Here is a 15,467-nt window from a genome sequence, read left to right on the forward strand (position 1 = left end):
TTGATTCATGAATTTGCTAAGAAAAGTCAATGATGGATAATCAATTATTATTTTTTAAATATAAACACTTACACATAATAAATGAGTAAAACGAAATCTATGAATTTTAATATTAACTTCATTGTAAGTTTATTTATTTGGATTTGTTTCAAGATTTCATTCTATATATTTAAATTTATTTATTTTAGTATTTTGTATTTAAATTGTTATTTTAACTTTATTTTGTTAAAGAAATTTATAATATTAATTTTTTTTGTACTTGAAGAATTTTAATTTGTTAAAAAAAATTATTTTTGCTGAAAATAAATATTTTTTCTATCTTTTTATTTAAAATATTATTATTGATATATTAAAAAATATAAAAAAATAAACATACTTTAAAAAAATACTTTACATGATTTTATCTTTATATAATAAAATAATTAATTGATTATTAATGTTTAAATTGTAACTATTTCTTTAATAAAAAATAATTTATAAAGTTTGTTTAAAATTTTATGAATTTGTTAATTTTTAAATTTTAAAATATAAAACATATATGTATATAGTTTGGTACAATTTTTTTTTTGTTGTTATTTTTTAAGTTATATTAATTATGAGTAAAATAAAATATATAAATTTTAGTATTGACTTCGTTGTAAATTTATTTATTTAGATTTGTTTCAAGATTTTATTCTATAAATTTAAATTTATCTATTTTATCTATTTTATTATTTTCTATTTAGATTGTTATTTTAATTTTATTTTATTATAAATATTTTTATTATATTAAATTTTTTTGTGCTTGAAGAATTTTAATTTGAGGAAAAAATTATTTTCGGTGAATAAATATTTTTCTATCTTTTTATTTAAAATGTTATTATTGGTATATTAGTATTAAAAATATAAAAGATAAAGCATACTTAAAAAAAATGTATTATGAGATTAAATAATTTTATGATTGTGGGTATTTGTCTACATGGAAGACTGTGTGGAGAACTTTGGCAAACATTATTTACCTTTTATTTATCTGGAAAACAAAATATCATCTTTAAATACGATGACAATATTGAGAAAATCATGGATTAAGAGAAAGGAAAAGATACGATATTCTTAGCATAGATGGAGGCCAACAAAGAATTTAAAAGCAGGTCAAAATTTAACGTGTGCTGAGTTTTCAAATCAATTTGTTTATAATATAGAAGAAAGGAAATGATATCCACGCAAGAGAGAATATTTTATCGGGAGATTAAACTATATTCCACCGGGTACATGTGATATCTACTATATGAGAATTTTGTAATTATTCAAAAAAGTTGCACAACATAGGAGTCTATTAGGACAGTTAATTGGATTACATATCCTAACTTTCAAGATGTTTTCTATTTTATGGGGCTATTGCTTGACGGTAGAAAATTCATTGAAGCTATTAATGAGGTCTGCTCATTAATTGAACAAACTATTTGTGATGCTATTGATATCTAATAGTGTTAACAAACTAAATCGTATTTGGAATGCAACTTAGACATTATTAGCTGACGGGATACTATATATGAGGAGAAAAATATTGAAAACTAAGGTATTTCACTATGTGGTAAATTATTATCGCATATAGGACTTTACTTGCTAAAATCAGTGTTCACCAATGGGCAACTTCACATTGCTTTGTCAAGAGTTAAAAGTTGCAACAGTCTGAACATTTTACTTCTAGATGAAGACAGCAATCCAAACTCATCAACAATAAATGTCGTGTTTAACAAAGTTTTTAATAATATTTAAATAAAAAATAGTATTTTCATTTAAGTAATATATTATGATTTATACTTTTGTATAAATATTTGTCGTAGATATAACTAATTCATTAACTATACTTTCAGACTTGAAATAAAATGTGTAACATGGAGCACAACATCATATGCCAATTATTTTTCTAATAAGGTTAGTAAAATGCTTGGTTGTCGATAAATTTTCATTAGCCTTATAATATAAAATTTAGTGTAAAATTGACATTCTACTATTACAGTTATATATATATATATATATATATATATATATATATATATATATATATATATATATATATATATATATATATATATATATATATATTCTTATTTTTTCAGGTCTCTTTCTTTATAGCTCAAGAATATTATAGACTTCAAAATGTTTCATTTGCATTTTACTTTGAATAAAAATAAAATAACATATTAAGTACGTTTATTATATAATAATGATGACAGTGTTATACTAAACTTGAGAAATTTATAATTATAAAATATTATTTTCGATTTATCATGTCAGATTAAAATATAAGCCCGTGCATTGCACAGATTTAACATTAGTTAAGCATAAAAAGAAAGTGCAACCAAAAAGAGTTGAAGAAATTGAACTTGGAGTTGAATCTTGCAAGGGTTAACACTACAAAAAAAAGAGTTTAAAATGGCATTGATATTACGGCGGTTTTAAAGAACCGCCGTAATTCCCGGTTTTTATGGCATGTTTGGTTGCTGCCATAATTAACTTTGTGTATTGTGGCGGTTCTGGTGATTATGGCGGTTTTGAACCGCCGTTTTCACACGTATATAAAACAATAGAATTCCAACCCTAGCCTCATTAAACGAAACACATTTTCGGCGGTCTCTCGCTCCTTCGTCTCCTCCGATCCGTGCTCCGACAACGCCGTTCTTCCCTCTCGGGCTTCTCTCTCTCCGCCGGTTACGATTCCTCTATACCTCTCCCTCTCCGCTGATTTGTTTCTCTGCAGCTCACTCTCAAGTTCTCTAGGTACCTCTCCCTCTCCGTCAGTTACTGATTTCTTCGTTTTTGCTCGGGTTTTGGTTTCAAAATTGTTTTTGTTGCTGAGTTTTGGGGGTTTTTGTTTCTCTGCAGCTCCGCGATCGGGTCTTGTGTTGAAGCATTCGATTGACGTTGGTGCGGGAGTGATTGACGCCGATCGGATCTTGTGTTCAACCGTCGACGATCTCAGATCTTGGATCTTGGATCTTGGATCTTCCTTCCTCACATCTGCCATCAACACTGCATGCAAAGCCAGCGAAGTTGTTTTCGTAACCTTACCCCCTCCTTTCTCATTCTCTCTCTCCCTGATCTCAGATCTAGTGCCAATGTCTAGTGTTCTGAACTGGTTATGTTGATTAAAGACCACTTGTTATCTGAACTGGTTTTGTTGTGTTGATTCAAGTATCTAGTGTTCTGATTAAATTTGCATTTGTATCCGTTTCTGATTTAGACAAGTTTGGGTTTGTTAATTGAGATGTATTAAATTTTATATATCTTCCAATTTAGGTTATCATAGCAACTTGTATTTCAGGCTACACCAAGACTTAGCGAGGATAAAGTTAAGCAGTGTGTTGATCCAAAACTTGGAGCAGAATATCCACCCAAAGCAATTGCTAAGGTGTTACTCTTATTGCTGAATGATTTTTATTTATTTATTTTATTGGTTTTGGAAGTATGGGTGTCATTTTCTTGTGTGGATTGAGCATGAGTTTGAATCTGAAAGCTTCGTATGATGGTATATGCTTCTTGTCATTCTTCTTTTAGTTGGTTTGTAAGCTTTGTGGTGGCTTGTCTAGGTTTTTGGTTTATGAATTGTTATGCTTCTCTTGCTGTTGCGTGAAATTTTTATTTGTTTATTGTGTGATTGTACAGTTTTTCTTATATGGCTTGTCTAGTTTTTTTTAATTGCGTTCTGCTTTTGTTTTTTCTTGTTTGTTGGTTCAATGTTTAAGGCACAGTTTCTGGATTAAAATAGTTTTCAAAGCACTCCATTTTTAAATGTTCTCAATCACCAGTCAGATTTTTAGTATATTCTATTCCTTATTCACATGTTAGGCCTCTTTTTAATTCACATAGCTTGTTTTTGCTGACCCCTTTTTATATTTAAACTTTCAGTTTCAATTTTACATGTCTTCGGATACCCTATATTGACTATTAAACTCACTTGTCATACTTGTTTTTGAGACTTTCAGCTGGTTTTTAATCAATTATTCAAATAGGCGCCACCAGATTTTGCATTTGACCAAGGAATGAAGAAATAAGAATTAATTGAAAACAGATAGTGCGTCTTTGTGTTCTTATGTAAACCAGTTGTTTGATTATTTAGATAACTGACTAACTTGCTTTAACTAACATGAATTTGTTGGAGATAATTTTTCATGTGAAATAGGTTTTTTGCTGTATCTGATTTTTGTTGCTTTAACTAATCAAAAATTGCTTACCTTGTATCTGATTTTTGCTGCTGTTCTCCAGCAATTGTCATTGGTTTGCTTCTTCAAGTGTTTGAATTAAATGTTTATTTCACTGTTGCAACAATCTATTCTTTATTTTTAGTATTTATCTTGCATTTAGCTTGATTTTGGAAATTAAGATAGTAATCTTGTTTCCTTAAGTGCTCTTACAAATACTAGAAATGAGATCTTTTCATGTAAGTTTTTTACCTTGTTGCGTTGGTTTGTTTCTCTTTCAGTTTATGTATCATGGTCTATTCCATTACATGAGCTTGTCAAATGTTCTTTATTTTTGTAGTAAGAGAAGTTTTGTCAACATGAATTTTGTGATTTGATAATGTCACTTGATTATTATTCTAGAGCGTACTATCCAAAGACAGCTCCACTTTGGCACTCTCTCTTTAATACGAAGATGCTTTGGTTTTTTTGGCACTAAACTACATAGCATTCACTATCTTAATCATTGTTTTTGTCCTATCTGTTTGGTAGAATTTTCTTTTGAGTTTGACAATGAAGATATGAAACAGAAAGCTGGATTCTCATTGTTTTCTTATCTCCTTTTTCTTTTTTTGTTACTGTTGTTGCAGATATTAGCTGTAGCTAGGAAAAATGGCCAGGTAAGAAGAGGCTGTGGTATTTTTATTTTTGGTGACTACAGAACAAGTTTGATTTAAATGTTGATGTACCTCTCTCTCTCTCTCTCTCTCTCTCTCTCTCTCTCTCTCTCTCTCTCTCTCTCTCTCTCTCTCTCTCTCTCTCTCTCTCTCTCTCTCTCTCTCTCTCTCTCTCTCTCTCTCTCCACATGTACAGATCAAGATTTTGAGTCCTGTAAGTGGAGATCTACATGCAACAATTTCAAGTTCTAGCTCCACATGTTAGTTTGCATTTATTTGCAAAAGCAAATCTGAAGCTATCTACAAGGTATATAAATCACTGCTTTTTGACAATTTAAGTTTGTCTTTCATTCTTGCATGTATTGTATTTTGGTTGTGCTCAATATAAGGGTAATAGTCTCATTGAATTGGCCAAAAAGTGTGTTGCCCGTGACATCAATTCAAGACCAAACATCTCTGAGGTTTTCATGACTTTGTCTAAGATTCAATCATCTACATTGAATTGGGATCCCTCTGATGAGCTTGAACGGTTTAAATCAGTTAGCCAAATGTCTGATACTGATAGCTGATAGTTTTTTTTTTCTTAAAACTTCTTAGAACCTAAAAATTGTAATCTACTGGCACTGATCCTGAGAATCGAGAATGCATGCTATTTTTTTTTCCACACAAATTAGTGATTTAATTTAATAAATAAATGGTATTGTTCATGTGTGTTAATAATTCAGTAAGTCTTTTGAAGTAAGAATTATTTTGACTTTAATGATTGTTCTCTCCAAGTCTGACCCAAGTTTTGTGTCAAGATCACATTTGATGAAACTAGGGAATATGATCTTAGGCAAATATTATTATATATAAAAAAGTAGAAGAGAAAAAAGCCTGAGGATGTGTTAAATGGAGGGAACATAGGATAAAGCTTCAAAGTATGTGATAGCTTGGCCAAACGATTTCTGCTCCAATCGCTTGGCAAAAAATGGAGGGAACATAGGATAAAGCTTTGGAACGAGTTTTATGATCCGAGGTTGAGTAAAACCGAGATCATAAATAATACACCAGAAGATATTGCTCTTGATCAGTGGACTTTATTCGTAGAATATCGTTTGAAGCCTGAAACTCAGGTAAGTACTTACAATCCTAGTTAAATGTTGTCCCACTAAAAAGCCTTATATATTTTGCTGCTGTAAATAGGATATTGAATTCATATGGAATGTTGTGAATGCATGTTTAACTCTATTTAATTGTGTTCAAATTTATCTTTCAGAATCTTTGTAAGAGGAATCAAGAAATTCGGCAAAAACAAACAATTCCTCATACTTCAGGTGCTAAATCAATTGCAAGAAGAAGGGCTGAATTGGTAATCATTTCTATGTGTGGATTTCATACATTTAATTTTATTTTGGCATTATCCAATTTTTCAATTTAATTCCACTTGTCTCCACAACTATTATGAGAATTGTCATGATAAAATATCAACACAACTTTCACAGGTTCATTTCTATGTTGGTAATCATGAATTGGTAATCATCAATAACATTAATTTCTCAGCTTTATGTTTAGTTTGCTGCCATTATTATATTTTATATAGCATAGGAGTCATTATGTTAGCACCTAATGCATCTCAGTTGTTATATTGTTGCTGTTAGTAACTTAATTTTATGCATATCTTTTCTTCAGTGATATATTTCTTGATTAAAATAAACTTACTCTGTTATATCATTTGTATCAACCAGAACACCTAATACTTACTCTTTTACTCTGTTTTAGTGTTTTCTAATTTTTATTTTTCATTGATTTCTGTGGCTTAGGCTGTTTTTACTAGTTCATATTTTTTTATTTTTCATTGTGCTGTGGCTGTTTATAATTTCTGTGGCTTAGGCTGTTTTTACTAGTTCATATTTTTTTATTTTTCATTGTTTTCTGTGGCTTAGGCTGTTTTTACTAGTTCATATTTTTTTATTTTTCATTGTGCTGTGGCTGTTTATAATTTCTGTGGCTTAGGTTGTTTTTACTGGTTCATATTTTTTTATTTTTCATTGTGCTGTGGCTGTTTATAATTGCTTGATGGCTCTGATAGTGTTTTACTGATTTTGTGCTTCTACTCATTGATTTTGTGCTGTTGCTGTTTTTTAGACGGAAGAGACAGGAAAAGAAGTTAGTAGGGTTCAAATGTGGGACATCACTCACAAGAAAACAGATGGAAGTTATGTTAATGAAAAGGCTAAAGAAATAGCGGTAAGATTAAAGTACAACAAGTAACTTGTTTGTATTTCTTTTTCTTTCTTTTTTATAAGATAATATTATGTTTGATTCTTTCCCTTTCTTTTTATATATGTAGGAGAAGATTGAAGCATATAGCAGTCAACAAGCGGTGGAATCAACCGTTAATTCTCCTCTTGATGCTCTTGGAGTAGTTCTTGGGAAAGAGCACCCTGGTCGTGTTCGAGGTTTAGGCATGGGAGCTGTTCCAACTGTTGCTTTCAAGAACAACACCACAAGAATTAGTCAGATGAACTTAGGTTCTTCAAATGATGCTAGCACATCATCTACTTGTGGTTCCAATGTGCAAAAAGAGCTGGATACTGTTAAAGCGCAGTTGCAAGCATTAGTCTCTTATATTGCTTTTAAGGAAGGAGGTAAAATTCCAGTAGAATTAGCTAGAATGTTTCCTACTCAACAAATTTCACAGGTACAAATACAATTTATGTTCTTAATACCTTATTCCATGTGTAATACAAAAAAGTTGTTAAGTATCTTAATGGACTGGATCTACCAAATATGGACTATGCAACATTTAATTAATTAATTTATTTCAGGTATAGTACAGTAGCCATAGTTAAATGTAATTAAACAATAATTTTTTCTTGATGTATTATGGACAACATAATCTCACATTTGGCTGTTTGTGTTATGGCATAATGCATGGGGGCATTTCGTGGTACGACACCCTTTTTAGCATAATTATTAGTACGAACCTCATCAATGACCTATCAGATACAATGGTAATAATAGAAAGCATTATTGACTTTATATATGTCTCAGTCATATAAGTATATATTTGGCAGAGTAGTGCTTCCTGATTATTTTAGGATTGGTCCTTACAATAATGAGCATATTATATATTGTTGGCATATTATAAGACTCATAATAATTATGGGCTCATTTTTGTATAGTGAAAGCTCATTGTTATCTATATGTTAAATTAGTTAAATTAGTGTGAGTTTCCTTTTCCTAATTCCCAGAAAACAGAGGATTTATTGTGCAAAAGTGCAGTTTTCTTTTTTGATGGAATAAATTTATATTAATAGTTTCAGATTCAATTTTATATCTTTTTTTATTGTACTCATAATTATATTTTTGTTGTAGGGATTGGATCAAGAGAGTGAGATTCCATCACCAAGAGAGTTAGGAAGTAGGTCTTCTGGAGCGAGCAACAAAGAAGCATGATCTTGTATGATAAAGATTTTATGTATTAAGTATTATAGATATATGTTAAAGACAAATTATTGAAAAATGTTATCTTTGATACTTTGTTTTTGGATTATGATTTTTTATTTTCGGAGATTGTGTATGAATTAAAAATCTTGTTATGATGTTTGATTTAAGGTTATGCTTTTTGGTTATGAGATTTTAAAGTTTGAGTTCTAAAAATGTCACTTTAAATATATAGTTTCAATCTCATTTTAAAAAGTATAAAATTGTAATTAGGTAAAAACGACGGCTAAAAACGCCATTTTAAACAAAAATGGTGCCATTATATCCTGGTAAAAACGGCAGTTAAAAAATACCATTTTAATCGAAAATGATGCCACTAAACCCGGTAAAAACGGCGGTTATAAACCGCCATTTTAAACGAGGAGGATGCCATTAAACCCAGGTAAAAACGGCGGTTACAAACCGCCATTTTAAACGAGGAAGATGCCATTAAACCCAGGTAATTACGGCGGTTACAAACCGCCATTTTAAACAACAACAAAACCGCCGTTTTATCTGGTTAAAATGGCGGTTAAAAACCGCCATTTTAACCGCCAAAAAACCGCCGTATTATCCAATGGTTATTATGGCGGTTTTCAAAAAACCGCCGTAATAACCAGAATGGCGCCCAGAATTCCGGCGTTTCTTGGAAGCGCCGTTTTCGGTAATAATGACGGTTGTAACCGCCGTAATTACCTTAAAAAACCGCCATTTTAATCCTTTTTTTTGTAGTGTAATAAAAAATTAGAGTGAAAATAACTTAAACTACTCAAATTCTAAGAATCCTATAAAGAAGAAAGAGCTTAAAAACTTCCTTACAATATAATTGTAATCTAAAAATGACCTTACAAGAGAATGACTCTTCGTTTTTATCTCTTAACCCCTTTTTCCTTTAGCTACAATACTTAAATGGGTCAAAAAGTCTAAAAAAACACTAATTCATGTGTCAAATTAATAAGACATACATAATTCATTGTGTACGCAGAATTTTCGTATATACAAAATTTTTATGATTTTGACATCTAAGACATTTTTAACACCGATCTTTGGTTATAAATTTTACCTAAAATCATTGAGAATTGAAAAATGTGATCAATATAAAAATTGTAAAACTTGGATTCGTTTTAGCGACTCCAAATTTGTTTCAATCCGATTACTATAACTCTTTGTACTGTATCTTACATCAACTAATGTCCTGTAATTTAACACAAAAATTCAAATAAAATCTGTCACAAACACTATATGAAATCAAATTATCCTCAAATTAATTACAAAATCTATACAATATATCAATTATTACAATTGAAGGAAAAAATACAAAACCAATTAAAATTTCATGAACAATGAGAGAAATTGATTCAAAACCTAGCAAGTATATGCAATTACTACTTAACAAATTGGATTTTATCAGTTTTAATTTAGTCACTATATCTTCTTGTGATGCATCTTGTCTTAATTAACTAGGAGGTCACTCAGATAAAGACGTTTAAGACGCTTTTTTTTAAAGATGTTTCTATATTGTGTTTTAATTGGTTTCTATATAATTTATTCGGTGTTCCTCATTACATATTATTAAATTTCTCAAAAGATTTTCTTTCCAAAAACAATAAAAAATATTTAATTTGGACTAAAACAAAAAAGGTAATAGATTAACTATTAGATTTTTTTAAAAGATTATTTACATAAAAAAATATCACATTCATAAATATATATATATATATATATATATATATATAAAACAAACTCAAGCCTCTTAAAATTTTTATAAATAAAAAAATAATTAATTTATATTCGTACAATATATAAGTAATTACTATATTATTATATTATAGATTAAGATTCACTAATTAAATTTTTTTTAATATAAGCATTAGAAATAAATAAAATTTTTATAACTAAATGTAGTGTAACAAAATATATAATATTAATTAGTTCTTAAAAAATTCTAAAAAAATAGTTTTTTTTTCATTTTAATAAAATAACTATTTATTAAAGTAGACAAATTAATTATTTTCTTTTCATATACAATTTTTTTAAGACATAAAAGTAATTAATTAGGACATTGGTTAAGATAATTAAAGTCACTATTTCATTAAATTTTTAATTTTAAAAAAATCCTAGTTAATTTTGGTATAAAAATTTCAAATTTGAAAATATTGATAAAAAATTATGTTGAATTTTGATTTATTTGATTCTCATTTAAATTAATCACTACATAAGTTAAAGTTCTATTTTGAAGTTATATTTGAGCTTTAATATGATTTTTAAAGTTTCAATTTACTTAGTTTGATTTTTTAACTTAGGTATCCGTGACTCATATTAGGGTTTTAAGTGTTTAGTTGAAAAAAAATAAGGTAAAAAAATTTCAATTGTCACATCAAATAGTCGCTAGAATGTATAATATAACAGTCGTTAAATTAAGTTGTTTTAATGGTAATTAAGATCTAATAATGGTTTATAATAAAAGAAGCATTCTTTTGTAATAATGAACCTATAGTAGTAGTTAGGGGTGTTCATAGATTAGATCATATCCATATAAATCCAGAGTATTTATCCGTATCTAATCTGTAATTTGAGGATATGATCTGATCTGTAAGATGATTGGATTGGATCGAATCGGATCCACACTCTAATCAGATAGAAGTAAATATGTTTTAAAAAGCAAACAAAAAAAATATTGACTTTTTTTATAAAAATAAAATTTTTAATATTTTTTATTTTATGGATATATTTGATATCTGATCCAAATATAAAAAGTGTCAATATTGAATTTGATCTAATAAGTTTAGTGCGAATTGAATCGAAATTTCAACTATATCCCATCTGTAAACACCCCTAGCAATAATAACTAAAAAATTATAATGATTATATTTTTAACTAAGAGGAAGTGCAAAAAAAAGTACTAAATACAAGAATATTTAATCAAATATTAAAAGAAAATTTTACTTTAAAACAGTTGGACTTTTTTTGCTCATATATATATATATATATATATATATATATATATATATATATATATATATAATGTAATAATAATAATAATATGATAATTATTTTATATATCACACAAATATAAACGTTTTTTTCTATGATCTTAAGAAAGGTTTTGTAAGTCCCTAACCTTGTTATCGATTTTGTTAGTGTTAGCCCTTATATTATCAATTTGATTCATATATAATTCGGATGATAAATTATTTGGTAACGTGCTTCCTTTTTTACTGTGATATACTTGTTTATTATTATTATTATTATTATTATTATTATTATTATTATTATTATTATTATTATTATTATTATTATTATTATTATTATTATTATTATTATGTACATTAAAAAAAAACAAGCCAAATTTTTGCCATAACATAATAGAAGTATGGAAGTTTATCGTTCTTTTCTAATGGAGGAAACAAAATTGTTTTCAATAGTTTATTTAACGTTTAGTAGAATAAAAATAAATTTTTATTAGAATAAATTTTAGTATGAGTTTAATATTTTTATTCATCATAAAATATTTATAAAATTACTCGTAGATAAATTTTGGAAAAAAGAAGAAAAACCATGATTTTTAATTTTATTTTTAAATAAACTTTATTTTTAATTTTAAAATAAATTTTATTTTTATTTTTTAATAATATTAATTTTTACCGTATATAATATTCAATTATTTTTTAATCATATATAAATAAATTACTCTTAATAAGTTTTTTTGTGTTATTCAATTATCTTTTTTAAAAAATAATTAATTATTAAAATAATTAAACTTTTCACAACAAAAATAATAAAAAAATTATGAACGAAAAAAATTAACCATTCTGATAATTTTTTGTATTTTTATTCATATTTTAATTATAAACATAAATATAATTTAATTATATTATTTATGAAATGTGATTATAGATGTAGATAAAATTTAGTTATATTACTCATATATAGTTTCATTGTATTGTATTGCTTATAAAGTTAGATTATAATTATGACAATAGAATTGTTCTTGTATTTTTATATGTGTGAATAATTGGTGGTGTTAAAACATTATTTTTAATTATAAATAAGGTTTATAATTTAAAAAATCAAAGACTCAATTAAAAAGATACGAAAACAATGATGTTAAAATATTCTAATTCTTTAAAATAAAAATATTCAAAATTCAATTAAAAATTATTTAAAATTTAAACTCAATAAAAATTTATATTCAATGTGTTTTGTATTAAATATATTTAATAACCTATTATATCATATTGGTTGAAATTAGTTTTTATAATATTAATTTTTTAATAACACTTTATTAAAAAAATCATCTTTTCAGAATTTTTTAAAAATTAATTAATATTATATATATTTTGTTACATTACATCTTGATATAAAAAATTTATTTATTTCTAATGCTTATATTAAAAATAAAATCAAAATTTAAATTAGTAAATTTTAATTTATAATATAATAATAATATAATAATTATTTTATATATTATACGAATATAAATTAATTATTTTTTTATTTATAAAAATTTTAAGAACTTGTTTTACACATATATATATATATATATTTATTGATGAATATAATATATTTTTTATGTAAATAATCTTTTTAAAAAAATCTAATAGTTAATCTATTACTTTTTTGTTTTAGTCTAAATTAAATGTTTTTTTACTGTTTTTGGAAAGAAAATCTTTTGAGAAATTTAATAATATGTGAAGAAGAACACCGAATAAATTATACAGAAATCAATTAAAACACAACATGAAAACATCTTTAAAAAAAGACATTTTAGGTGTCTTTATCTGAATAGACTCCAGTTAACTAATGCCATATATTTTAACATAAAAATTCAAATAAAATTTATCACGAATACCAATTGAATATCAAACCAAAATATTTCTTTAGGAGAAGCTAAAATATTTCTTTTTTACCAACTCTACCCTTCATTTTCTTCTATAAGAATGATACTAGTAACTATTATCTTCATAGTCATTCTTTATAGTTCTTCCTACTTCTTCATAATTTTTTAGTTCCATTTTTTTCATCAAAATCGTTCAGATTTATTTCAATCATTAACAAATTGAAATTTTTTTATTTTTATTTAATTTTATTCATATGAATTTTATTTACGTTTTATGGTATTTTTTTGTTCATATGATATATGTTGTTGGTTTTATGGAATTTTTATTATTTCTTATCTGTATAATTTTTTTTTCTATTCTTTGATGTACTCTATTTTTGTTTTGTATTAATTTTTTTATTTTTTATTCTAAATTTGTAAAATTTATAATTGTAATTGTAATTATTATATACTACGTTTATTATCAAAATTTTGAATAATATAAATTATGATCCTATAAAAAAAGGACAAAATAAATAAAAAATTAATTATAAGTAACAATAGAGTCATAAATAATAAAAATTTATAGTCTAAAATAATACTAAATTAAAGAGTACTGATGATACTAAAAAAAATTATAGAATATTTTCTTTTTGTGTGACATTATAAATTTTATAGTACTCTCTTTTATATTTTTATTTTTTATTGTATTTATTTTATTTATATGATAAATATTTTTTATATTATTTTTTATAGTATTCTGATTTTGCAGGTGTTACTACCCTGACCCAACGCTATGGCCCAGCTCCAAATACGCCAAAAGGCCCAATCCAAAGATTGGCTTTCGTTATTCACCGACCTCTTCAAAAGAGGTCGGACTCAACACAGACTTCTTTCCAAAGAAGTCGGGCTCAAGAGATAGCTGGCAGATAACACTTATTCAAATAAGTAACTACCCCTAAAATCTCTCAACCCACTTCTAGAAGCCATATCCCAACAATCCCTAGATAAAGGGACGGTTATCCACCTAAAAAGGTGGCACTACTCCAACGGTGGTTATTGGATCACCACTATAAATACCCTGACACTCCTCAGGTATCTCTAAGTTCCAATACATTCTAAACCTGCTTAACCCCATGCTGACTTAGGCATCGGAGTGTCTTTGCAGGTACCACCCCCCATCTCTTGGAACACACAACTCGGAGGCGGCTCCCAGACCTAAACCAAGTCGGAGACCACACTCCTCCAGCGCTTGGGCCTCAGACAAGCCCAACCACCATCCGGTTCTAGGTAAGCCCCAGAACATTGGCGCCGTTGCCGGGGACCTGGAGCTCAACTCTTGATAATGGCGGATGATCAATAACATAGTCAGACAACTACTCGACATGAATAAGATGCAAGCATGTTAAAAAGAAGCTGGAATACAGTTTCTATGGATACCAGAAATCCCGTAAAAACTTCTCCCAATGGGCAGAGGATATCAAATAGGTATGATGATTCTACTTCTACAGTTAAATTGGATTAAAAGAGAAGAAAGCACCGTCCCAAGGCCATTGTAAGAAGCAAACCAAGACGAACTCGAAAGCCAATTGAATAAAAGAATTTTCAATTCAGAAAATTCAATTGGCAAAAGAAGTTACGTGAAAAAAAAAAGACGAACTCGAAAGCCAATTGAATAAAAGAATTTTCAATTCAGAAAATTCAATTGGCAAAAGAAGTTACGTGAAAGAAAAAAGACGAACTCGAAAGCCAATTGAATAAAAGAATTTTCAATTCAGAAAATTCAATTGGCAAAAGAAGTTACGTAAAAAAAAAAAAGACGAACTCGAAAGCCAATTGAATAAAAGAATTTTCAATTCAGAAAATTCAATTGGCAAAAGAAGTTACGTGAAAAAAAAAAGAGAGGAAAAGGGAACGTGCTAATCCCAACCTCTTCGTGAAATAAGATGGGCAATGACATCTGTGCCAACTTACAATCTCGGAAAAATCCATGATACCCACTCATGAAATGAAACAGTTGCATGTTCCAAACACACAGCATCAGCCAATTTGAATGCAACCTAATCCGACAACGGAGTGATGAATCCAGTTTTTTCTTCAGTGGATTCACCTGTCAATTACAACAGTGAATAACACAAAGAATTCTCATGGTACATCTTTCGTTGGTTGCTCACAAATTACATCACTGCCAATGAATATGGAAAGAAATATTCCTGTGGTAGAATTTAATGTTGTTTGCACACCAATAAAGATGGATGTCTTCCAGAAAGAAAACTGGAATCCGATCCAAAGAAAAAAAAGAAAGTCGGGGTAACAAAGGCCCAATCTTCATTGGAGGGA

General features: G+C 27.6%; 1 protein-coding gene across 1 annotated transcript; it reads left to right on the forward strand.

Moving 5' to 3' along the window:
• The first annotated feature begins 4,408 nt into the window (after positions 1-4,408).
• Positions 4,409-8,457, forward strand: LOC112718153 (uncharacterized). The gene is made up of 8 exons (XM_025770044.2): positions 4,409-4,423; positions 4,814-4,843; positions 5,230-5,369; positions 5,826-5,955; positions 6,099-6,191; positions 6,968-7,069; positions 7,173-7,523; positions 8,201-8,457. The coding sequence occupies exons 1-8, from the start codon at positions 4,409-4,411 to the stop codon at positions 8,279-8,281; spliced, it is 942 nt and encodes a 313-aa protein (XP_025625829.2). The 3' UTR covers positions 8,282-8,457.
• Positions 8,458-15,467: the final 7,010 nt, after the last annotated feature.

Source organism: Arachis hypogaea, chromosome 10 (assembly GCF_003086295.3).
Source record: "Arachis hypogaea cultivar Tifrunner chromosome 10, arahy.Tifrunner.gnm2.J5K5, whole genome shotgun sequence".
Classification (NCBI taxonomy): domain Eukaryota; kingdom Viridiplantae; phylum Streptophyta; class Magnoliopsida; order Fabales; family Fabaceae; genus Arachis; species Arachis hypogaea.

Bases quoted from the DNA above. Each gene is read 5' to 3' on its own strand.
- LOC112718153 (XM_025770044.2), top strand. The intron at 4,844-5,229 runs GTAAGAAGAGGC...GCTCAATATAAG, and splicing joins TAGCTAGGAAAAATGGCCAG to GGTAATAGTCTCATTGAATT. The intron at 5,956-6,098 runs GTAAGTACTTAC...TTTATCTTTCAG, and splicing joins GTTTGAAGCCTGAAACTCAG to AATCTTTGTAAGAGGAATCA.